We start from the raw sequence: 26,728 nt of genomic DNA, 5'->3' as shown, positions 1-26,728 counted from the left end.
AATTAGGGCTAGTCAGCAAGCAGATGCCTGGGCGCAGGACCAACTTCGTCAAGGTCTGCATTTTCCCTTTTCGCTTAAAGATGGACTGCTTTGCTATAGAAATCATGTTTATATCCCACCCGGACCGGGCAGGGAAAAAACACTTCGTCTGTGTCATGACTGCAAACCAGCAGGGCATTTCGGACTATTTAAAACCATGCATTTGATCCTAAGAGATTTCTGGTGGCCCAAGATCCGCAAAGATGTGGAAAAATATGTCAACACCTGCCCAGTATGCCAGCGCTCCAAGATAAGAAGGGAGAAGCCCTCAGGGCTTCTACACCCCCTTCCTACCCCATCTCGCCCATGGGAAATAATTTCTGCGGATTTTATCACTGACTTACCACCTTCCTGTGGATTCACCACGATCCTAGTGGTGGTGGACCTTTTCACCAAGTTAGCCCATTTCATTCCCTGTGAAGGCCTTCCCACGGCCCAAGAGACTGCAGATTTATTCCTCCAACATGTTTTCAGACTACATGGATTGCCCAAGAGTTTGGTCACAGACCGTGGATCCCAATTCACCTCTCGTTTCTGGAAGGCACTACACAAACTATTGGGCATAGACTCTCGTTTATCTTCAGCTCATCATCCCCAAACGGATGGGCAAACGGAGCGCACCAATGCCACTTTGGAACAGTACCTTCGCTGTTATGTAAACTACCAACAGGACAATTGGGCTTCTCTGTTACCACTGTCGGAGTTTGCCTACAACAATGGGGTCCAGGCTTCTACAAAAGAAACGCCGTTCTTTGCAAACTACGGCTTCCATCCACGTTTCTTTCCCCCTGTCATTGAAACTTCAGAAGTTCCCGCAGCAGAAGAATGGCTGCAGGAACTCACAGCGGTACAACAACTTTTGCTCCAGCAACTGGAACAAGCCAAGGAGGACTATAAACGTCACGCGGACAAACATCGCCAGCCGGGCCCCGAAATCAAGGTAGGAGATCGGGTTTTTCTGTCCACTCGCTTTTTGCCCTCCCATCGCCCTTGCCGGAAGTTAGATGCCCGTTTCATTGGTCCCTATCCAGTGGTGGCACAATTAAACCCCGTGACTTTCAAACTCCAACTTCCGCGTTCAATGCGCATTCACCCAGTGTTTCACCGCTCCCTGCTCCTTCCGGCGGATGGTGTGCGGCCAGATGTAGACCGGCCGGCCCCCGTCCCTATTTTGGTGGATGGGGAGGACGAGTTCGAGGTTCAGGACATTTTGGATTCTCGCTTTCACCGCCGCCGCCTGCAATATCTCATTGACTGGGTGGGTTTTGGCCCTGAGGAACGCTCTTGGGAAGACGCCTCCACAGTCCATGCTCCTGATCTAACCCGTCGCTTTCATCAGACCTATCCCGCCAAGCCACGACCTCGCGCCTCGGGGAGAGAGTCCCAGTTTGGGAGGGGGCTTGAGGAGGGGGATAGTGTGATGACCCATGGGCCTTGTAGTCCTGCTCATGACATTGTGATGCCTGATGAAGAAGAAAACTTGGGTTTTTTACCTTCCCAGTCAGAACTGGATTCTTCCCAGACAGATTCTTCCCAGCCAGATCTGGGAACCTTGCACCTGCAAGAGGGTTATGTTTCAGAAGTATGTCAAACAAACACTGAGGCTACTTCTCCTGTGTTTTCTCGCCATGAGTTTTGTAAACAACAGAGAGGTTTGGAAGCGGCCTCGCGCAGGAGTGCTAGAATAATTGCTAAGAATTTAGCCAATTAAGCCTGCTTTCCATGAGAATCTTTAAGGAGTCAAACATCTGGTCTCAGAGATTAGCTTTCGTTTCTGGTTCCCAGAGAACTGCTCTCGGCGGGAAAGTTAGACTCTATATAGGTGTTTTACCCGCGGAGTAACTTTGCGGAGTCAATTCGTCAGCCTCCGGAGCGAGTTGTGTCTGAACAGCGCGCTCCGTTTCAAGCCTCGTTCCTGCTCAAGCCTTGTCCTTGTTTCCAGCCTTCGCTCCTGTTTCCCAGCCTTTGTTTACCTACGGACCTTGCCTTGTTTCCCAGGACTAAACCTTGCCTTGTTTCACGGATTTTACCAAGTTATTCCACGGACCTTGTTCTTGTTCCTCGTTACCTTGTTCCACGATTCAAGCCTTGTTTCAAGTATCAAGTTATTTCCTAGCCTTGCTCAAGTTCATGGACTAAAGGACCTTGTCATCTCCCCTCACTTTGCCTGGCAAAGTGAGTGTTTCGGTTATTGGATTACAACTTTGGACCTTAATATTTCATATTGGACATTGTTTCTTTGGACTAATTTTGACCTTTCCTGAAAGGTCTGCTTCTGGACTAACTTTTACATTTGCTTTTATTAACTTTATATATTTCCTTAATAAAGATATTAGATAGAATCTGGCCTCTGCGTATGGTTATTGGTGCTCTGTAGCCTGGGTCGTGACAAAGACTGAGATTGATATTTCAAATGTAACTCCTGTAGTTAGCTGTATAAATTGCATGTACAAGGAGGGGAGGGTGGGAGTGGGATAAAACAAAAAAATGTTTTTAAAAAAACAAAATCTGGTTGCCAGTATTTAAAAAACACCAGAATCAAGTAATGAACACCACTCAGAAACAGGACAACTCCAGACAACAAGCAATCAAGGGCCTGTTAACACCTCCCAAACAGAGGATGCCTCTAGGCAGAAAAGGCCAGGCTACCTCTATGCAGATACCCTCGCTGATTGACTATGTAGACGTCATGGCTATCAAATGCTAATTCAAGCTTGCTAAGTGCAATACTCACAACTTGCTTTAAACAGGTAAGGATACTTTCTCCCATCCTGGACATTCCACAGGTATATTATTCACCCATTTGCCTCGCTGACAATAGATCCTCTGAAGATGCCAGCCACAGATGCAGGCAAAACTTTAGGAGAGAATGCTGCTGGAGCATGAGCATACAGCCTGAAAAATTCACAGATAGCACTCTACCTCTATCAAAAATTCACTCGAAAAAGTGCAATGTAACAAAACTGTATGTATGTACCTGTTTCAGGGCGTTCAGCTCCAAGCCCTGCTAGGAGATCAACTGTTCTGTTAAGATCTTCTGAATTGGGGCCTGTTTCTGACACAAGCCCACACAAGTAACCCAGAGACTTCAACTGTAACAATGAGCAGAAAAACAAATTTTGTTATTGCATTAAGTCCAAATGCATACAGACAAACACAAAGTCTTAGAGACTAACAAATTATTGTACTGGCATGCTGCCACATTCTTAGGTGGACAAATGTGAGTATTATGGGGACTTTTATTATAACTGATTAAGCTGAGCGTCTGAAATACGCAGAAAATGTGAAACATTTCCTCTTGTGCATTATGTCTTGTACCAGGCCCTATCTTCTAAAATTATATGTAGAGAAATATCTAAGAACTGAAAATTGTGAGAAATATGAAAAATGTTGAAATCTATTTATTTTAAGATCAGCTAGGTTTCTCTCACTCTCCTTTATGTGCTAACACACACACACACACTTACAGAACATTTGAAAACTGCTTGTCCTGCTGAGCCAGAATATTGCTCTTACTTATATAACTCAGCATTCTGTTCTGCAAACAGTAACTGATCAGAAGTTTCAGGATGCTTCAGTAACACAGCATGAAGGCAAGAATCATTTTTTTCATTCAAGAGGTACACAGCCTTTGAAACTGGAATGTGGAATAAAAAGTGGTTTGTCTGCTGATTAAATTTTCCTTGATGTCCTCATCAGCTTGAATTCATTAAAATGCATCTCAACAGAGAGACAAAAGCAGAAATTTAATAAAAAGTGAAATGCTCAATTTGTTGATGAAAACATTCAATGCAAAATTATTTGAATCAAGAGTGTTACAGTTTAAAGAGGAAAAGCTATCCTTCTGTATTAAAATACTCTTTGTTGGTGAATACATACAACTCACATTAAAAAGGCTTCAGCACTTTTAACAGCTATTTAATAAAGTACCGTTATACTCGAAGATAAGCAGAGTTTTTCAGCCCTTATTTATGAGCTGAAAAAGCCTCCCCCGGCTTATACTCGGCTCAAGGTCAAGCCAGCAGAGGAGCCTGGAGGCCACAGTATGTTTTCTTTTCCAAAACCTCCCTTCTTCGCTTCTCCTCCCAGGCTGGTTATCTTATTTTTTTTTGAGAGAGAGAGACAGAGACAAGAAGCGGATGTTTTCAAAAGCAAAAGGAGAATGTGAACCCTTGCAAGCCAGATTGCATGGGTAGAAGGGGAAGGAAAAAAGATATTCTTGCAAATTTGCACGATTTATTATTATTACTATTACTACTACTACTATTATTATTGCAAGAACATTTGAGTCCAAAGGGAGGGAAGGAGGGAAAAGAGAGCAACAGAAGGTGTGTATTTCTTTTTATTCTTAAGGAAACAAAAATGAGGTGGGGTTTTTTGGGAGGGGGAGAGAAGTTTTAAAAAGCCTTTTCTGGCTACTTTTAGAGTTTGAAAAAGGGAGAAAGAAAAGAGGTTGGAAAGGGCAGGAGAAAAGAGGACAAAGTTGTTTTTAGAGGGGCTTTGCTTGCATTTCTTCGTTGGGTAAATGCATGCCCCAAAGCTTCTAAATATTTATATAGATGTTCCCCCTACAAATACATTAATATATGAATTTTTCCCTCATATGTTTACAGGTCTTTGCAAATCCTATGTAAATATAGAGATTTCCATGTACCTGTATATCTGTTCCTATATGTATACATTAATTTTATATATGAATTTTATATGAATTTTACCCTCACATGTTTGTAAGTGCAGAGGGAAAATGCATGTGTGTGCGCGCACGCGCGCACACACACACACAGATATCTAGATAGATATAAACATTGATAAATCGGGCTTGGAAATATTGCAGGAGGAAAATGCACATAGAGAGGATTTGCAAAGGTTTCAGGGGGAAATACACATGTGAAATTAGTATATATATAATTAGTATATATATATATATAGAACTATATCTAGCTCTGCATTATTTATGTAGGTATTATATGTTTGCCTGTTACTATGTTGGAAGCTGGCCTGAGTCCCCAGGGGGAGATAGATAGGAGAGGGTACAAATGAAGCTGTTGTTGTTGATGATGATTATTATTATTATAAAGTTATTGTTGCTTTTCCACTTATAGAGTTAGTTTACTATTTTTCTTTGAAATACAGTAAATATTCAAAACATTTAACCCACTGATGCCTCAATTAATGTAATTTTATTGGTACAGTAGAGTCTCACTTATCCAACATAAACGGGCCGACAGAACGTTGGATAAGCAAATATGTTGGATAATAAGGAGGGGTTAAGGAAAAGCCTATTAAACATCAAATTACATTATGATTTTACAAATTAAGCACCAAAACATCATGTTATACAACAAATTTGACAGAAAAAGTAGTTCAATACGCAGTGATGCTATGTAGTAATTACTGTATTTACGAATTTAGCACCAAAATATCATAATGTATTGAAAACATTGACTACAAAATGCGTTGGATAATCCAGAACGTTGGATAAGCGAGTGTTGGATAAGTGAGACTCTACTGTATCTAATTTTGTTTTGAAATTTACCAGTAGCATTTCCCATCCTTGGCTTATACTCGAGTCAATAAGTTTTCCCAGTTTTTTGTGGTAAAATTAGGTGCCTCGGCTTATATTCGGGTTGGCTTATACTCGAGTATATACGGTAATTTTGACACATGCTGTTTATTTTATTACAGTTTCACAGTGGCTTGAAATTTTTCTCCTGCCCACATCCCATAGTTTCTGAAATGTCCCAAAAGTTGGCTGCCCCATGCTATCGTATTTTCTCTTGAACATCATATCCAAGTGCAAAAGAACTATGAAGAATGAGAAGCAAAACATAAAGATAGCATGGGGATGTTGAACAGAACAATATAGAATACAGAAATATGGAAAGCTGAAAACAAAGATGGAAGACATAATTGGATTTAAAAACAAAACTCTAACAAAGATAAAAGTAGCAGGGGTCTCCAAACTAAGGCCAGTGAGCCGAATGCATCCCTCCAAGGCCATTTACCTGGCCCTCGCCCTAAACTTTTGACTTAGAGGTCGCCCTAAGTCAGAAATGACTTGAAGGCACACAACAACAACAACAATCCCAATTAACTCGACTATCTCATCAGTCAAAAACAGGCCCATGGTTCCTATTGAAATACTGGTAAGTTTATGTTGGTTAAAATTATTCTTTATTTTAAATATTGTACTGTTCTTTCGTTTTTTTTGCACTACAAGTAAGGTAGGTGCAGTGGGCATAGAAGTTCATTCAAGGTTGTTTTTTTTCCAGACAATAGTCTGTCTTCCCAATTGTCTGATGGTCCGTGAACTGGCCCTCTGCTTAAAAAGTTTGAAGACCCCTGCAATGGAGGCCCTGCAAGTCACACGATCAGTAGCACAGAACTTATTGTTCTAGGTATCTATGTCACAGTAAAAATTAAGTGTTGCAATATGTCTTGAATGCAGCATCTTTCCTTTTATTAGAACCTATTGGCACACACAGGAAACACCGATTTTCCTTCTTTGTCACATAATTCAAAGTGCCTATTCAATGTGTGTGTGTGCATACATACACACACACACACACACATTGGGAATCTATATTGGGAACCTAAATCAAAAGGTGGAGTTCTAAGATGTAAATATTTACTGTTAAATCCAACAACAGAAGTGACATAATATATATTGAGGCTTTACAAATGAACAAACAAGATCATACAGATGTCCTGTTTATTTCCAGATTGCGTTGAAAAATTAACATGCTCATAAGGAAACCAAACAAGCACACCGAGGCGGCTAATGCTTTCTAAACGAACAAATTCCATTTCATTTAAGTTGAATAGACTTATTATAGAGATTAAGAGGAAGATGCCATGTAAGCCAAGTATCTTTTTTTAGTCCCCAGTCAAGCATACAAGTTAAAGGGAGCTAATTAAAATGAACAATGAAGTGCCACTATAAATCACTCTAGCTGTTCTATTACAGCTAGATGCCCCTTAAGGGTTACTCTTCCAGATCAGAAAGTACAGTAGAGTCTCACTTCTCCAACATAAACGGGCCGGCAGAAGATTGAATAAGCGAATATGTTGGATAATACAGAGGGATTAAGGAAAAGCCTATTAAACATCAAATTACATTATGATTTTACAAATTAAGCACCAAAACATCATGTTGTACTACAAATTTGACAAAAAAAGTAGTTCAATACACAGTAATGCTATGTAGTAATTACTGTATTTACGAATTTAGAACCAAAATATCACAATATATTGAAAACATTGACTACAAAAATGTGTTGGATAATCCAGAACGTTGGATAAACGAGTGTTGGATAAGTGAGACTCTACTGTACACCCCTTTGGTCGCAAAGTAAGTCTCATTTGTAACCAAGTTTCTTCAAGAGGTGAGTATTATTGCAACTGCACACTCTGACCAGCATCAAGACACCAGGTTCTTGCAGAAGCTTTTTCCAGCTCTGCTACTAAAAATCCTTTTAACCAAGTCATTAACGTGGAGTTAGAAGAACCAAACATCCAAAGTCTTTGCTCTACCATTGAGCTAGTTCTTCTTTCACAGAGTACACTATTCTACTACACTGCAAAAACAGTGTCACACTATCATGATATACAGAACGCACTGAGAGGCTCCACACACACTGGACTGTACACATTTCATGCAGCTATGCAAATGCAATGTTAAGCACACGGTGTGTAGGACTGTATTATGCTGAGTAATGGACAAACACAGCAACCACCTACCATTTACAGTCACAAATGGTTACATCTGCATTCAAGGATACATTATGGAAAAACAAATTGCCAGGAGAACAGATGTACAAAGATGCATTAGATGGGAATGCAGACAACTGAATACATCTGTTACAACAACGTTCAATGAAAAATGGGTGCACTGTCCTTCTAAATCTTTTATCTGTTTAGAAGTAGAACATTAGCATCATATTTCATAAAGTTAACATTCTATTAATACTAGATTTTGAAAAAGCACTATTAAATTTGTCTACTGACATTATTGTAATTAACAATATGCTTTCCTTACCTTTTCAGTGGCGTAACTCCATAGGCCAACCATGTGAGATACATTGGCATCCATTTGAGACCGATCACAGCAACCTTCTATTCTCTGCAAAACCTCCAAACAGCTCAAAAAAACCCAACAGTCCAAAGCGCCAGGAGGAACCGATACCTTAAGTGAAAAGCAATGACCTGAATCTTATTAAAATTAAAAAATAATTAATATTAAAGGCTTTTTAGGGGAGTGTGCTTGCCAGCCAAATCAAGTTCTTGATATGTATTCTAGATAGCATCTAAAAGAAATATTCTTTGCAAATTCAGAAAGATTTTACATTCTGAGAAGTTCTCTCAAGAAATAGTATATATTTAAATTTGAAACCGGACACCTTTTAAAAAAAGAATCATTGTCTGTTGGCCCCCTAACTTAGAAGTGCAACCCTTGGACCAAGTCTATCCTTACAAACCCACTAACCATGGGCAAGCAGTAGCACATTATCTAGAAAATAAGGTCACCAAGCAAAAGATATTTCTACAGGTTTGCTAGAGCTGCATCACAGAGGAGGACTAGTTAACCATACGAAGAAACAAGATGGCCAATTTCACCTGAACTAATAATGAAAACAGAGAGTTGCTTACAAAGATATATGTTATATAAGTATCGTAATTGTGTTTGCTGCTTCAAATGTGTATGTTTAATGGGTTGTTTTAACTTTGTATTGTATGTTTTTATTCTGTTGTAACCACCTTGGGTCTGTGTTCAGAGAAAGGCAGGATATACATTTCTCAAATTTCTCAAATAAATAAATGCCCTGTAAATGCAGGGACTTCATTTCATAAGCAATGTTTGTCTTGTGTATAACTGAATGGTGTTTTTGATAAGCATTTAAATAACTGTTAAAGGTCAGCGCAAAATCAACATCTAGCCCTCTGTAGTTCTGTAATCAGGAGGAGGTAATCTATATGCTACATTTCTGAACTTTTAAGAATTCCTCAAAAGTACAGTGAATTCTGGAAACATACTGTCCTCATCCTAAAATTTGAGCCAGTGCTGGGGGAGGACAGCATCCAATCCAGTGGTTACTTTCTTGACTTCCAAAACTACATCTGCTTTAGTTCTTCCTGACAAACACTGTAATTGCTGGAAAATAAAGACTAAGCAAATAGGTTAAGAAGTGGTGATCTGCCTTTTTAAAGCACAACCACCACAAACATTTAACAAAATTACTTTTCACAGATGAAATCTGAGCACATCAAAACATTATATTTCTGTTCCAATACCAGTAACTCTGGTATTGACATGTCTAATAACAGTAGTGAGTTAGGAGCCAGTTGGTGCAGGCAGAATGAAGCATTTAAGCAGTCTATCTTGAATGTCTAGACTTTAAAAAATTATACATGGATGATTATCATCTCTTCCTAGACACAGCAAACTTCTGAACAAATAAGGATTAGCTAATATCTTCCAAGGAATGCTGAAGAGCTAGCCATCCCAAATGAATTTTAGTAGACCTCTATAATTCAGAACAAGTGATAAACTACTGGGAAAAGTAGCTTAGGTATTCGTCACTTGGCTGATTAAATTAAACAGACTTACTTCAAGGAGCTTTAGCTCTTGAATGCAGTTGTGGAGAAGTTCTAGTGCTCGCTGAGACACCTCCCATGGCCTCTGAAGAAAGATTAACAATGTGCATTGCCTAGAAAAGAGGTAACTGCGCAGGTCTAACAGAGTAGCTTCCTGGTTCTGAATCAGTTCTCTTTTCTCCATGTCAATTGGTTTACGAAGAATCAGCCCATTCCAGCTTCGCACTGGCTGGCAGAAAAAGGTCAGCCAATTTGCCCCATCTATATAAAGCAAGCACACAGTTAGTACTTAATTACATATAATACAGGAAAAGATAGTAACTGAACAAAAACACATAATGCGACAGAAGTTTTCTATTGGGTCCACTTTTTATTTAGAGATAACAAATAATTAGTACAATCAAGAGAAGTTTATCTAGCCTTTGGCTATCCTAGTTAAATTCTGCATATCTGGCAAAGGACAATGGATCTCCTCATTAAGATGCACAAATGTACTTTTCATTTAATTACTTACCACCAGCACCAAAGTTGACAACATACTGTGAGAACAGGGCATCCAGCTCATCATATTGCACCAGAGCATCTTCAAATTGTTGCAGCATTTCAAAGACAAAGGCCAATTCTTCCTTTTAATATATAAAAAGAAAATTATTTATTACCATTGTGCCGTCAGGCTTACAGTGTAAGGATACTATGTAATCAAAAGGACATGCAACAATTGTTGCAATATACTCAGGTGCTTGAGCATGGATGATGTTGTATCTATAAAAAGCACCAAAATTTGGAGGATTGAGATAATCGTTATTAATATTTATTTATTTATTTACAACATTTATATCCCGCCCTTCTCACCCGAAGGGACTCAGGGCGGCGTACAAATTGGCAACAATTCAATGCCTACACATAATTAAAACAGCAATGAAAATCCAATAAAACAATTAAAACAATATAAAAATATAAAACATATGATTAAAATCAATTCCTCCAAAATCCTTGTGCTGTAGCCGTAGATCAGTCCGGGGTCATCTTTATCATTTAATCTTCGAAAGCCTGGGCACATAGCCATGTTTTCAGGGCTTTTCTAAAACTCAGAAGGGTTGGGGCGTGCCGTATTTCTCTGGGAAGGGTGTTCCACAGCCGGGGAGCCACCACCGAGAAGGCCCTTTCCCTCATCCCCATCAGCCGTGCCTGTGAGGCAGGCAGGACCGAGAGCAGGGCCTCACCAGATGACCTTAGGGATCTGCCTGGCTCATAGGAGGAGATACGTTTGGACAAGTAGATTGGGCCAGAACCGTTTAGGGCTTTATAGGTCAAGACCAGCACTTTGAATTGGGCTCGGTAACATATCGGCAGCCAGTGGAGCTGGCTTAACAAGGGGGTGGTACGCTCCCTGTAAGATGCCCCAGTTATTAATCTGGCTGCTGCCCATTGTACTAGTTGGAGCTTCCGGGCCGTCTTCAAAGGCAACCCCACGTAGAGGGCGTTGCAGTAGTCCAAACGAGCTTTAACCAGAGCGTGGACCACCATGGCCAAGTCAGACCTCCCAAGGAACGGGCGCAGCTGGCGCACAAGTCTTAGTTGTGCAAAGGCTCCCCTGGCCACCGCCGAGACCTGGGGCTCCAGGCTAAGCGATGAGTTCAGGAGAACCCCCAGATTGCGAACCTGTGTCTTCAGGGGGAGTGCGACCCCATCCAACACAGGCTGTAACCCTATTCCCTGTTCGGCCCTACAACTGACCAGGAGGACCTCTGTCTTGTCTGGATTCAGTTTCAATTTGTTCGCCCTCATCCAGTCCGACACAGCAGCCAGACACCGGTTCAGGACCTGGACAGCCTCCTTAGTGACAGGTGGGAAGGAGTGACAGAGCTGGACATCATCTGCGTACAGATGACACCGGACCCCGAAACTCCGGATGATCTCTCCCAGTGGCTTCATGTAGATGTTGAACAACATGGGGGACAGTAATGAATCCTGCGGGACCCCACAAGTCAATGGTTGTGGGGCCGAGCAGGCATCCCCCAGTGACACCATCTGGGATCGTCCCTCCAGGAAGGACCGGAGCCACTGCAAAACAGTGCCTCCGAGCCCCATCCCAGCGAGGCGCCCCAGAAGGATACCGTGATCGACGGTATCGAAAGCCGCTGAGAGGTCCAGCAGAAACAGCAGGGACACACTCCCCCTGTCCAGTTCCCGGCGTAGATCATCGACTAAGGTGACCAAGGCTGTCTCGGTACCATGCCCCGGCCTGAAGCCAGACTGTGCCGGATCCAGAAAATCGGTATCTACCAAGAATGCCTGGAGTTGTGCGGCCACCACACGTTCCACGACCTTGCCCAAAAAGGGGAGATTGGAAATAGGCCGAAAGTTCTCCAATTGAGTGGGGTCCAGTGATGGCTTCTTCAACAGCGGTTTGATCACAGCCAATTTCAGGCTCGCTGGAAATATGCCTTCCCGAAGGGAGGCATTCACCACCACCTTCACCCACTCGGCCAATCCCCCTCTGGCTTCTCTCACCAGCCAGGATGGGCAGGGGTCTAGGATGCATGTGGTAGCCCTCACCTCTCCAAGCACCTTGTCCACGTCCTCAGGCTGAACCAATTGAAATGAATCCATCAAAATAGGACAAGCAGGTGCTCGTGTTACATCCTCGGAGATTGCCGTTAATATGGTGTCAAAGCCAGAACGGATCAAAGTGACTTTGTCCGCAAAGAACCGAGCAAATGCTTCACAGCGGGCTGCCGAGTTGTCAGGGATCCCGTCTTGAGGGACGGGATATAACAAACCTCTGACAACTCGGAACAGCTCCGCCGGACGGTTCTTTGCCAACGCAATATTAGCTGCAACATTCTTTGCCCTAAGATAGGAACACAGCCGTGTTCCGTTTGGCCCGCTCGGCTCCTAACGCCACACGCCCTCTAGTTCCCTCTTCTTTCGCTTCATCGCTGCCAACTCCTCAGTAAACCAAGGAGATGGTTTAGCTCGGGTACTCGAGAGGGGATGTTCTGGAGCGATCGTGTCTATTGCCCTAGCCGCCTCCTTGTTCCAGAGGGTGACCAGAGCATCGACAGAATCACCAGCCGAGGTGGCGGGGAATTCCCCAAGAGCCGTCAGGAATCCATCCGGATCCATAAGCCTCCTGGGGCGGACCATTTTAGGTCCTCCACCCCTGCGGAGGTTGGGGGGTGCAGTGAGTCTAAACCTGATCAGGTGATGGTCGGTCCATGGCAACGGAGCGATGGTGAGCTCCTCCACACCGCCACCTTCCTCCCATCCCTGGCAGAAAACTAAGTCAAGTGTGTGCCCTGCTCTGTGGGTAGGGCCAGATACTAATTGGGACAGCCCTATGGTTGCCATGAAGTCCTGAGCCGCACCAGAGGGAGTGGCCTCGGCATGGACATTGAAGTCCCCCAGCACAATGAGCCGTTGGGACTCCAAAGCCAGGCCCGAGACCACCCCGGCTAGCTCAGGCAGGGAGACTGTAGTGCAGCGGGGTGGTCGGTACACTAGCAGAATCCCTAAACTGTCCCGACTCCCTACCCTCAGATGAGCACACTCAAACAAGGTAGACTGCGGGATGGGGCACCTGGTCAGGGGGATGGACTCCTTATAGACCACTGCAACCCCTCCTCCCCTCCCTCCAGATCTTGGTTGGTGCTGCACAGTATATCCTGGTGGACAAAGCTGGGTGAGGTTAACTCCCCCAGCCTCGTCCAACCAGGTCTCTGTTATGCATGCCAGGTCTGCCCGCTCATCCAGAATGAGGTCCTGGATGATTGCAGCTTTACCGTTGACAGACCTGGCGTTCAGCAGCACCACCTTCAGATCGGAGGGTCCGCCAACCTGGGCACCCAACTTTACTATGTCAGGAGGCCGTTTTAGATCTACAAGCACTCTACAAGCCGAATTAAGTTATGCCTCCCTTTCCCGTATCTCCCCCTCCCCTGGATAACTTCGATGGGGGCCCCCCAACTGCTAAATGCACACCCTCTCTCTACTAATAATCATCATTATCATAAAAAAATCAATAGTGATACAAAATGTACATAATCTCTTCCTCCAAATAATTGCAGATTATTCTTGGGAAACACAAAGCCATTTTCCCCCAGAAAAGTCTACTCTAAATTACACTAATATAAAATGGATGTACATTTGTATCTTTGGATCCCATTTCTACAGCACTCTGCCAGATATTTGACTTGATTCCAACATGCCTGCTAGTTTTACTAAAGCTGAACAGTGTAACAGGAACTTTTGCTGATGGTTTTTGTTCACCAAGGCATACACTTGACTGCTACTCCCAACTACAGTAGATGCACCGAATGCATGGGATCAATATAAGAGCTAATTTATCATTAAGCAATTGATTTGGTGGGTCTACTCTAGTTGCAACTTGCAATTGGATTCAGTCCATTAACGGAAACATATGGTAGTTACATACACTTTTGTTTTCTATGACAATTCACCATGTTTAGGTGCTGCTGTAGTCTTTACTGTTTTAAAATTGGATTTTTTTTTTGCTTTTGTTTTTTTAAATAATTTTTATTCAAATTTTAAGTGCTTACATAAAAGAAAAAAGAAAAAAACATGGGTGGGTAAAAATGGGGAATGGGAAACAGAAAAGGGGCAAGGGTGAAAAAAGTGGATTTGTAAAAAGGTTTTGTAAAAAAGAAAAAAGTTAAAAAGTGAGACAGCAAACATAAGGTAGACCTAAGAATATACATTAAGCTGACCGCATTTACAAAAACATGTTTTCTTGAAGGTGGTGTCTATAAAATACAAATTCACATAGAGCTGCTGAACCAGTAAGATCCTGTAACTGTTGGACAATGATAGTTTTTTTATCTTTCCATCTCAAAGTGTAGGATTCAATAATTTTAAGCACTGGTCCTTAAATGCTATGTTGCAGATATATAATTTAGAACACGTGAAGCTGTTGTTTATTCATTTAGTCGCTTCCGATTCTTTGTGACCTCATGAACCAGCCCACGCCAGAGCTTCCTGTTGGCCGTTGCCACCCCCAGTTCCTTCAAGGTCAAGCCAGTCACTTCAAGGATAGCATCCATCCATCTTGCCCTTGGTCGGCCCCTCTCCCTTTTTCTTTCTATTTTCCCCAGCATCATGATCTTTTCCAGTCTTTCCTGTCTTCTCATGATATAGCCAAAGTACTTCATCTTTGCCACTAATATCCTTCCCTCCAGTGAGCAGCTGGGCATTATATCCTGGAGGATGGACTGGTTGGATCTTCTTGCGGTCCAAGGGACTCCCAGAATTTTCCTCCAACACCACAGTTCAAAAGCATCTGTCTTCCTTATGGTCCAGCTCTCCCATTCATAGGTTACTATGGGGAATACCATTGCTTTAACTATGCGGACCTTCATTGCCAGTGTGATGTCCCTGCTCTTCATGATTTTGTCGAGGTTGGCCATTACTCTCCTCCCAAGAAGTAAATGTCTTCTGGTTTTCTGGCTGCAGCAGTGACCTCCGCGCCTAGAAATATAAAGTCTGTCACTGCCTCCATGTTTTCTCACTCTATTTGCCAGTTATCAATCAGTCTGGTTGCCATAATCTTGTTTTTCTTGATGTTTAACTGCAACCAAGCTTTTGCACTTTCTTCTTTCACCTTGGTGATAAGGCTCCTCAGCTCCTCCTCACTTTCAGCCATCAGAGTGGTATCATCTGTATATCTAAGGTTGTTAATGTTACTTCTAGCAATTTTAACTTCAGCTTTGGATTAGTCAAACCCCACACGTTGCATGATGTGTTCTGAGTACAAGTTGAATAGGGAGGGTGAAAGTATCCAGCCATACCATACTCCTTTCCCAATCTTGAACCAGTCTGTTGTTCCATGGTCTGTTCTTACTGTAGCTACTTGGTCTTTATACAGATTTCTCAGGAGACAGACAAGATGACTTGGTATCCCCAGACCACCAAGAACTTGCCACAATTTATTATGATCCACAGAGTTGAAGGCTTTAGAATTTTCAATAAAGCAGAAATAGATGTTTTTCTGAAACTCCCTAGCTTCCTCCATTATCCAGCAGATATTGGCAATTTGGTCTCTCGTTCCTCTGACTTTTCTAAACCCAGCTTGTACATCTGGAAACTCTCGCTCCATGTATTGCTGAAGTCTGCCTGAAGCTACAAATACCCATTTTTTCCTAGTTTAATTTATTTAAAAGTTGTATTTCCACATCCTGCTTTACCTACCTGAACCATAAAATATTCACAAAAACTCCATCCTGGTTCTGTCCTCTTCTCCCTCAAAGTTCGCATATCATCCTCAAATTTACCTAGATTTTTGGTAAAGGACATGAGAAGCAGTGTCCTGAGTTTTGTCAAGAAGGCATTCCAGGATTCTTGAGAGCGAGATGAGTCTTTCAAAGGGTCAGACAGTACCACACATCTGTAAAGGAATGAATTAATAGATTAATCAAAATGCCCAAATCAAATGAAACATTGGATTTATACTTCTTCTAAGTCAACAACAGAGAAGGCAAAGTGCTAATTTCTCTTTGGACAGGAATCATATGCATTTCACTCCAAGACATGGTTACAGTAGTAAAGGTTTCCATATGGGCAAAAATATCAATAAAAATCATTGCATAAAATACATTGATGTTACACAAAATAGAGAATTTGAAAGAGGCTGGGTCAAAAAGGATTCCTCAGAGGTCCCTAGATTAATACTTCAGTTGAAGGCCAATTCAAGGGAATGTGACATTTTTTACTATAACATCTTTTAGACTAGCAGTGTAGCTGACCTGCTCAATTTATGACAAATCTAATTTCCTACTCTGATTAAGCCAATAAGAGAGCAGGTAGAACAGAGATGACTAAAAAGCAATACACATAATTTTACTGTGTGTTCCTTTTAGTCATTTTTTTCTTCATTTCCCAATAATGAGAATAGAGAAAGAGAAAATGATAAAGTGGCAAGGAACTGGTAGGAATAGTCCCTCCTTTTATTCTACCATCTGTAAGTATAGCAGCAAGGAGAAATACTGTCAAGGGGGAAATGCAAAGCTTGCTAAAACATAAGAGTTCAGGAGAGACAATAAACTTATTTCCATAACAAAACAGAGCTGTTTGGATTTGATATTTACCAGTAGCACTTTCATCTAGAAGAAAAAAATAAACCTTTACAACTTGCTCTATCTACTCGGTCCTGCACAAGTATGTATATTTTCATCTGGAGCAGTCTGTTAATAGTGCTCAAACTAAAACAAAAAAAACAACTATTGCTTATTTCAAAATATTTTGAAATATTATACTTCACCTTCCTAACACTTATTTCCTACTAATTTATTTATATACATGTATTCTGTGGAGCCTTAGTTTTAATATCTAACAATGTCTAAGATGTCACATGAATTTTCAAAAAGTACCATATATAGAATCATAGAATAGTAGAGTTGGAAGAGACCTCATGGGCCATCCAGCCCAACCCTCTGCCAAGAAGCAGGAAATCGCATTCATATATACTCGAATATAGGCTGAGTTTTTCAGCCCTTTTTAGGGGCTGAAAAATCCCCCCCCCCATGGCTTATATTCGAGTGAGGCAGGGCCCTCCACCACTCGCAGGGCACCCTCTGTCACTCGTGGGGCGCCCTCCACGCCCTGCCTGTCTTCCTGTCAGGCTTCCAGCCACCAGTGACGCTTGCGGTGGAAGTCTGGAAGTCAGGCAGGCAAGCAGCAGGAACTCATCGCCAGGGCCAGGAAAGGAAGGAAAGGAGGGAGAAAGGAAAGGAGGAAAGCAGGGAGGAGAAGCAAAGGAAGGACAGGAGGGAAAGAAGAATGTAGGAAGAGGTTGAGGAAGACAAGGGAGGTAGGGAGGAAGGAAGCAAGAAAGAAGGAAGGAAGATAAGGAAAGAAGGGAAAAGGGAAGGAGGAGGGAGAAAGGTTAGAAGGGAGGGAGAAAGAAGTGAAGGAAAGAAGGGAGAAGGGAAAGAAAAAGGCAGAAGATCCTTGCTCTAGATGCTCCTTAGCATCACTGGACTAGATGGTCCTTACAGCTCCCTTCCATCTATTACTAATAGTAATATTATTAAGGCTGGATGGCCATCTGCTGGGGTTTTTTTTTATTGTGCTTTCCCTGCATGAAAGCAGAATGAAGGGGGTTGGACTAGATGGTTTTTAGTGGTCTTCCAACTCTGTTACTATTACCAATATTAGTACAAACAACTTCTTGTTCTTATTATTAAGTTATTGTTGATACCATATTGGTTTTTTTGGCCCTCCTTTTCTACTTACAGAGCTAGTTTATAGTTTTTCTTTGAAAAATGGTAAATATTCAAAAACATTAATCTACTGATGCCTCAGTTAATGTTATTTTTATTAGTATCTATTTTTATTTTTGAAATTTACCAGTAGCTGCTGCATTTCCCTCTCCCGGCTTATACTCGAGTCAATAAGCTTTCCCAGTTTTTGTGGTAAAATTAGGTATCTCGGCTTATATTCAAGTCAGCTTATACTTATACGGTAATCACAACTTATACTTATACTTACACGGTAATCACAACTGTTATTTTCACTGCAAACCGAACAATTGTTTCATTCAACTGATACTTTTAAGGCAGGGCAGCTGTAACTTTGCATCTTAAAATTTAAAGGCAGTTTGCCTCCATCTAATTTCCCTAGTTTTGGACTTCCAGCCCCTTGTTTCATATCCCAGGCCTTTTTCAAGGGCCCCTCAACTATCAGAAGAGACATTTAGGGTACTTTAGCATGACAAATTCATTTTGCACATTTGCATCTTTGTGCAACTACATGACTGCATCAGTTGCAACTGCTATCAACTAACGTGGCATGTCCAAAATGATCACAGCTCCTCAATGAAGAAAAGTTACAAACTTTGGGACTACTTTAACTGAGAAAAAGGGTGAATATATGTGGAGATATGGCAGATGTACAAAATTATGCACAGTGTGCAAACAGTGGATAAAAATGAGTTTTAATCCTTCTCTCCTAATACAGTACAAGGACCATTCAATGAATGGTAGGAGATTTAATACAAAAAAGAAGTATTTCTTTACAAAATGTACTGTCAAATTATGAATGCAATATGACAAAATGACATGATGGTTAAAAACTCTTTGACAGCTTTAAAATAAGATTAGACAAAATCAGTGAAGTTAAAGCTGTTAGTCACAATGACCGGATATTACATCAAGGATAAGAGACAGGTCTCTCAGTACCAATCAATGGGAAACAAGATCAAGTGTCTTTTTTACCTTCATGACCTGCTTGTGGGTTTCCCTTAAGCATCTGGTTGCTCAAAAATATGAAAAATAAGATGAATGCATTGAAGTGACCCAGAGGGGCTCATATATTAAGTTATTTTATTAAGATTGTTTTCTTCAATTTTTCAAGTGCAAAACCTTCTCAAGGCAGCATACAAGACAAAATAACAATCTATATAACAATAATTTTCATGTCCAGGCTTTTAGGAGGCTATACAGAAATATTTAGATATTTGAGTTTTACAATACTGAAGTTTTATTTTTGTTCTATACGTATTTTGCCAAATTGACACTAAATCAAAGATGGTTTTATACCTATCAAAACTTTAATTTGTACAGAAGGACTTAGTCATCCAGGATCTCCTACATTATTTTTGTAGATACATCTATTAATATGCACCAAACAAAAACTATGTATTCGGCAATGTGCAATGTATCATTGGATACTAGTTCACCAATTACTAACAACATTAATGTATGATGTTCAGATCTTGCATTTAGCTTTAGAAGGCTTCTTCACTTCTTTATACAGAAATGAAGACATATTAATGGAAGCTCTTCTAGCTTGCCACCTAAGAGATGACAACATCTGTTTGCATAGAAGTGGTTTAGAAATTTCATGAAATATTTAAGGAGTATTAACATTCTCTATTTACTACATTAAAACAGTCACCATGTCAAACTCAGAAAAGCATTGCAGTAAAATCATTTTCAACATTCAGAAACAATACAATGTAGCATCATATAAGGAAGACAACACTGTACAAACACAGAAAAACAAGTTGAAAATTAGTTGTCATAAAATCCAATGTATATCCACCCTACTAAATCTCAAGGTTTTAAAAGTTTTTTTTTAATGAATCCTGAATTTTAATATCCTGAATTTTAGAACTGAAACCAGCTTTGGACAAGGGATGGATATGAAGGGGACATGAAAGTGGAAGCATCTCAAATACGAGTACATATTGCCTCCAGTCTCTCCTGTCTGAAATGCACCTTTGGGTAGAATTAATGCAGTTTGGCACAAATTTAACTGGTGTGGCTCAATGCTATGGAATCATGAGTCATATTTTTACAGGGTATTTAGCTTTCTCTTCCAAAATAAAAGTTCTAGGATTACACAGCATTGATTCATTGCAGTTGAAGTGCTATCAAACTACAACTTCAACAGTATAGATGCACCCTTCAACATAGGAAATGTGTCAATGTAAAACAGGGTGGCTAAAGTGCAGTTGATAAGCGTAATTATGTTACAATTGTGGGTCCTGGGCACTTTAAGCATAAGAGAGGCTTTAAAAAAAATAGAAAGTCAACAGGAACCAATTTTCCAGTCTTGAAAGAACTTGTGGAACTCTTGTATGATTTTATCAATTCGTGTAATTTTTTGGACTTTCCTCTTCGCCAAGGTTATACATTTTCTTTGTCTTTCCTTTTTTTAATTTAACTGCTAACCACTTTCCTGGTTTGTTAGCAAATTCAAAATGCTTTTGTTTGGCGAATTTCAGTTTCTTTTCCATTTGATGTGTTAATATAATTGATGCTTGCAGTCTTTACTGCTTCAACTCTTGAATTATATTTACATTTGATTGGTAAATTTTACTTTCTTTTTCATTTTCATTGTTTCTTGAATTTGATTGATCTCTTCTCAATTCTGTTTCCTGGCCTGTGCAACGTAGTATTTTAATCTACAGTCGTCATAAATGTCATCTGCCATGGCCAAAGACTATGAGAACTGCAATCCAACCTATAGACTGGAGGATACAAAATGCTCATTTTCCCTATCTGGGCATATCAATTCATTCTACTGTGCAAGATGATCCTAGGCTTAAAGCTTTTGCCTGATCACTATAAAAGAAAAGGAATTCAGGGGAACAGGAAGTACAAGTACAGCCATAACTCTGAAGCTACTTATAGTACTTAACATTCAGTAGCTCTACAAGGAAATATCTCATTTTGTACTGCCAAGACCAAAGTAATGACACCCACATGAAGACACTGGAGTAAACTGACCTCTCCCAAGATTTTTTTGCAAAATAACAATCACACCTTAAAGTAGTGTTTATACTTTTAGAAAAAAACATCTGTGGTATGTCTGGAAGTGAGTAGTATCAATAACATCATGCAAAACAAGAAAATCCTACCTGTCACTCTGCTTGTTGCAAAAGTCATTTCTTATTTTATCTACTATAGATGTTCGTGGAAGAATATTTGTTTTGTTTTTTTTCTTGGCATCACATTCTACCACCACAATTAACCAGTCCATAGAGCTGTGAACTTTCAGAACATTCTGCCACTTGGTGATATCATCCTTTACTGTAGCTTTGTAAACTTCAGTATCCTAGGGATATAAGTGAGGAATCAAATTTAAGTTAGAAAAACTGCATTTTTATTTTTGGCTATATTAGGGGGGAAATTAGTAAGGAGGTTCAATGTTAAATGGATTCTTCAAAAAAAATGTTGTTGTTTTTAACAATTTCATACAGTTGCACCAGTAATGGTCACTTTGTCAATGGCATAATGCAAGGGTTTGGTTGGAACAAACATAATTTAGCCTTTCATTTTTCTTCATCAGCAATATTAAGGACACTGAATCATAGAGTTGGAAGAGACCACAAGGGCAATCCAGTTCAATGTGTTGCTGTGCAGAATTGAAACATCTTCAACAGCTAACAATCCAGCCTCTGTTTAAAACCCTCCAGAGAAGGAGACTTCATCACATTAAAAGGTAGCAAGTTCCACTGCTGAACAGCTCTTATGGTCAAGCAGGTTCTTCCTAATGTTCAGGTGGAATCTCCTTCTCTAAAAACCAGAGAACCCACTTCTCTGGTTTCTAGTCTCTAGGGTAGCAGAAAACAAACTTGCTCTCTTTTCCTTATGACAGCCTTTCAAGTATTTAAACATGGCTATCATGTCCCCTCTCAACCTTCTCTTCTCCATGCTAAACATATCCAGCTATGCAGTACAAAATCCACACCTGCAATGCAAAATCTATTGCACATTTATGATCTCTAATCATAATTAACCATCATGTCAGCACTTTCAACATGCACCAGTACTTACACAGCATTCTGTCCAATAAATATGAAGAAAAGGAAATGTCAGAAGAGCTTTGTTTCCTTCTTTAGGTAGTAGTTCTTCTTTAAATTGTACAAAATTAGATTCTAGATGAATCATCTTAGGAGCACGTCCATAAGACCTGAGTAAAATTCAGAACACTTACATTAGTTGATAATACAGAAGAAAATTAAAGTAACAACAGAAGGAATATATAGTAGGTATAATGGCAAAGTTACTTAATTATATATCTAAGTGTAGCAGCACAATGCATAAAAGGTATATATAAGCTTGTTTTTCTCATGATGAAAATGACTTGTATTTAGGGAACAGCTAAATGGAAGACATGTTTGCCTAAAACTCAGGAGCAGTTTGAAAAATCATATACCTCATTTCCAAGTCATTTTAATTATTATGTTATTTTAAAACATAAAGTTAAACATAAATATGCTATGCTAATAGTAACTCTCAAAATATTTAGCTGGAAGTCAGTCCGGCTATCCAGTCAAACAACAGGGTACACTCATAGGAGCAAGGCCTCTTCACTGCTCACTATTTCAATACTGTGAGGGCTTATACAGTATTCCTGCTTAACACTTGTCAAAAAGTGGATAGAACATGTCATTAGTCTTGCTCAATAAATCTAATGAAGAAAAAGTGTTACTACCTCCTCCATTCCATTGGTTCTCTTGGAAGCTGCTGGGAAAGTATGGGATACAAAGAACTGAAGAGATTCTGATCACCAGCACCTAAGAGACAATGAGAGGAAATTCTTGATATTATTTTCTGTTCCAGTTATTAAGTTCCAGTTATTAAATATTTTGACAATCACCCAACAACTTGTTTCATAATACAATCTAAAAACAGCACCTACACAAAGCATGAAGAAATAAGGTTTGGAAGGCATTCTCTCTACCACTGAATGAAGAATGTAGACTGGGGATTTGGACAGGATCCCTTGCAGAGGCGACAGCCTGGAATAGCCATTTAAGTCTGGTTTCAAATCTGGCTATTTGAAATGGGTGGGGCAGAGGACTGCATCTCTGTTGGTTCTGCTGGATTTTTCAATAGCTATCAATAGATCAATCAATCATAGTATCATTTTGGGTCATCTCGCTGAGATCAGATTTGGGGGTATTGTTCTACAGTGGTTCCAATCCTTCTCTGAGGGGCAGATTAAGAAGGTGCTGCGGAGATTCCTGCTTGACCGCATGGCCATAAGCATGTGTCATCCTTAAGATTGATACCAAGCATACCTAATTGTAATGAATATTTTGTGGCTCTTTTGAATGAGAGATGTTTCATCCCCTGCCTTTTACCAAACTCCCAACTATGAGCACAGGCTAATAGTTGGGATAAAATCTCTAATTAGCTGATACACAGTTTTTACAAATCTAGACCCAATTTCAGTTCTCGGACCTAAATATGACCTACTGAATCAATTTAACTTTTATCAATGTCAGTTCATCAAATTTCAATTATTTCAGAGTATCTACTCTAGTTGGTAGTAGGTAGTGGATTTAAGTTAAGTCTTAAGGTATATGGTAACTACTTTACATTCATTTAAGTGTAATTCTATTAAAAACACAATATGTAGATTTTGTGGCTTCTGTTACTGGTTTCCTTCCTACACAGTGATTAGCAGGGAATACATCTTTGCTGAAGTAGCTGCTAGAGAATCCTTCCTTGCCCTGGCCTCTTCTAACAAAATCATACAATCAATTCGGGCAGGGTCTTGCTGCAGTAGTGATAGATTCATTTAATAAACATAGTCCAATTACTTCAAGAACAATCCAAGTGGCAGGATGTCCCCTCTCAACCTTCTCTTCTCCAAGCTAAACATACCCAGCTCTGCAGTATAAAACCCACATCTGCAAGGATAAGCACCCCTTTAATTCAATGCATGAATAAAGCTCTCCAAAAACCTAAGATTTACTTCAATATTTGAACTCTACTAGCAAAGTTTTAATGCTTCTCCAATAAAAGATCTGGGCAACATAACAGTAGAAAGCAAGCAGCTTTGTACATTTTTGCAGAGTGTTTAGAATTGTAATAGATTTAATAATTTTCTTTTGAAGAGAAAGCTGACTAAGAAAACTATCTCTTGCTCCATGTCATTATTAAGCTATCTCCTGTCAGAGCATGGATACAAGATAATTGAAAGAAAATGAAATAAGGATCTCACTATTTCTTTAGATGCAATACTCTGCCAAGAGTGGCTACTTTCATACTATTATAATCTTTGCAATTCTCATAAGTAGTTGCCGACAATAATCTAAAAATCTGTGTTTCAGGTCCTCCATTCAGAGATGATGCACATTTCTTCACACATAAAATTCTTGTTACATGTCTGACTTACTGCAATCTAAAAGAGCCCATTCATCACCTAGAAACAACCAAAATTAGTAGACATACTAATACTGCTGTTCCTCAGTGGTAAAAGGACTAGACAAAAGTACACACATACACATGACCTTCATTTTTCTAAAGTCTTTTAAATCTATTTCAACCTTAAGTCATTTTTTTTCTTTGCTATCTGGCTTTTATGCTGCATTGTATTTCATTGTTTTGCTCACTGTTGTCATTAATTTTAATTTTGTAATCCCTGATGCAAAAGACTGAAACAATTATTACAATGAGGTCTAAAATGTTGATTAGAAAAGTCTAAGTTCCTGGAGAAAATAACTGCAATAGTACCTTGCTAATCTTTTTGAAAGGTGAGGGAAAGAAAAGAAGTAGTAAATCAGAGGCTTTTAAACAAAAACCATGAAAGAATGTACAAGGCTGTTGTGTGAATGAATGGAACAAAAGATAAGATTACAATGTTATTTATGAGCCTGGCAGACTAGCTTTTGGAAACTAGGTCTCACCTAATTGCAGCTAGTGCTAAGTAAGGATTAACAGAAGATTTCTAACCCTCTTCCGGTCCTGGATATAGACGAAGCCACTGTTAGGAGCAGTTTAAATAAGACAACAAACAAGATGGAAATGACGTAATGATATTGGATACTTTATTGAAGAAAAACTGATATGCCAAAAGCAGAGTTTAGTTATACAAATCATGATAGAATCCCAAATCTGTGCAAAAGTCAGCCACAGGTCAGATAAATGCATTTAGTGGCAAACACACTCTCTTTTAGGAGGGTGGCAAATGAAAATTGTAAAACTATTCTGAAAACCAAACAGTACTTTTGAAGTAAAACTATACGGCATTTTTAGAAAACTATCTGCTTGATTTATCATATACAGTAGAGTCTCACTTATCCAACATAAACGGGCCGGCAGAACGTTGGATAAGCGAATATGTTGGATAATAAGGAGAGATTAAGGAGAAGCCGATTAAGCATCCAATTAAGTTATGATTTTACAAATTAAGCACCAAAACATCATGTTATACAACAAATCTGGCAGAAAACGTAGTTCAATACGCAGTAATGCTACGTAGTAATTACTGTATTTACGAATTTTGCACCAAAATATCATGATATATTGAAAACATTGACTACAAAAATGTGTTGGATAATCCAGAACGTTGGATAAGCGAGTGTTGGATAAGTGAGACTCTACTGTATCTGTATCTAAAACAGAAATAAGCAACATGAAATAATGATGCTTCACAATTATTCCAGTAAAAAGATTTCCCTAAATGAATGTGATAAATTTTGTTCTCTGGTTGTCGCTATTAAACACCTGTGTCTGTTTTTGTTGTGTGCCTGCAAGTCATTTCTAACTTAACACAACCCTATCACAGAATTTTCTTGGAAATATTTGTTGGGGGGGGGGGGGTATGTTAACCTGGGCTGAGATAATGCAATCTGCCTACAGTCATCAAATGGGTTTGCATGGCTGAATGGGAATTCAAACTTTGTCTACATCACTCTTCTCAAACACTGAAATGGTGCACAGTCTGAGTCTTTATTTGGAGAGCAAACATAAAACAAAAATCATAGGTTCACAGTATTCCAACAGTATACAAAGAAATTATTTTCTGATAGACTCTTTCTGATTTGTGCTCAGAGAAAACTATGAACATTCAGGCCCTGTCACTATGTAGCAAAACCTAATTCACTGGATCGGAAAAATATTCCTAGTTCAAATATTTTACATTCAATATAAAAATTGTTATTTTTTTATTGTAAACACAGGTAATGTCAATTTCAGTAACCTTTTCATAGTACTAACGGAATGTTATTCACTTAATTTTCTTAACATTGCCAATTCCGCATTTATCGTCCACTTGTGTCTAACAATATTACTCCCCTCCCACCCCACCCTCCAAGAACAGTACTTTCCTTTGTTCAAATATTATTTTAATTGATCAATCGTAGAGAGAGTATAGTTCAGTTCTTCGTATTTTCCTTTTCCCTTGTCTATCAATCTTTCCCATTCCAGATCCCACTTCTTCTTGATTTGGCCTGTTGCATATTTGGTTCTCCTTTCGAGGATGTAGTCCTGGAGCATGAAATCCACTAAATATTCAAACACTTTTTTAATGTCCCACTTTCTGTGGTCTTTCCAGCCCAACACCACAGTTGTTTGGGCAGTGTCCGTCATAAATTTTGTAATATCAGCCCAGTCTCCAATGTTGTCCTTCCTATCTACTTTCTGGGTAAAGAATTATTTTTTGTTTAACTCCAAGTTATGCCCTATTAATTCTTCCATCTCCTTCTTTACCTTGTTATAAAAATTTTGTACTGTGTCACAATCCCACCACATATGCAGATAGGAGCCAATTTCTCCATATTTGTGGTTGATTTAGTTTTATGAGCTAATTTAATTGGGGTTCTATACCATTTGGTTAA

General features: G+C 39.7%; 1 protein-coding gene across 1 annotated transcript in view; it reads right to left on the bottom strand.

The window, feature by feature from the left end:
- The window catches only part of trappc10 (trafficking protein particle complex subunit 10), a 68,715-nt gene that overhangs the window by 28,268 nt on the left and 13,719 nt on the right, over positions 1–26,728 (bottom strand). The window contains exons 2-9 of the mRNA XM_003218944.4: positions 22,594–22,675; positions 21,933–22,068; positions 21,014–21,210; positions 15,841–16,036; positions 10,148–10,259; positions 9,647–9,894; positions 8,078–8,224; positions 3,017–3,131 (exon numbers count right to left, since the gene is read on the bottom strand). Coding sequence (XP_003218992.1) covers positions 3,017–3,131; positions 8,078–8,224; positions 9,647–9,894; positions 10,148–10,259; positions 15,841–16,036; positions 21,014–21,210; positions 21,933–22,068; positions 22,594–22,675 — 1,233 coding nt within the window. The remainder of the gene's footprint in view (positions 1–3,016; positions 3,132–8,077; positions 8,225–9,646; positions 9,895–10,147; positions 10,260–15,840; positions 16,037–21,013; positions 21,211–21,932; positions 22,069–22,593; positions 22,676–26,728) is intronic.

Source organism: Anolis carolinensis, chromosome 3 (genome assembly GCF_035594765.1).
Source record: "Anolis carolinensis isolate JA03-04 chromosome 3, rAnoCar3.1.pri, whole genome shotgun sequence".
NCBI lineage: Eukaryota > Metazoa > Chordata > Lepidosauria > Squamata > Dactyloidae > Anolis > Anolis carolinensis.
Note: the sequence above shows the minus strand (reverse complement) of the source record. Positions and strands in the feature narration are given on the sequence as shown.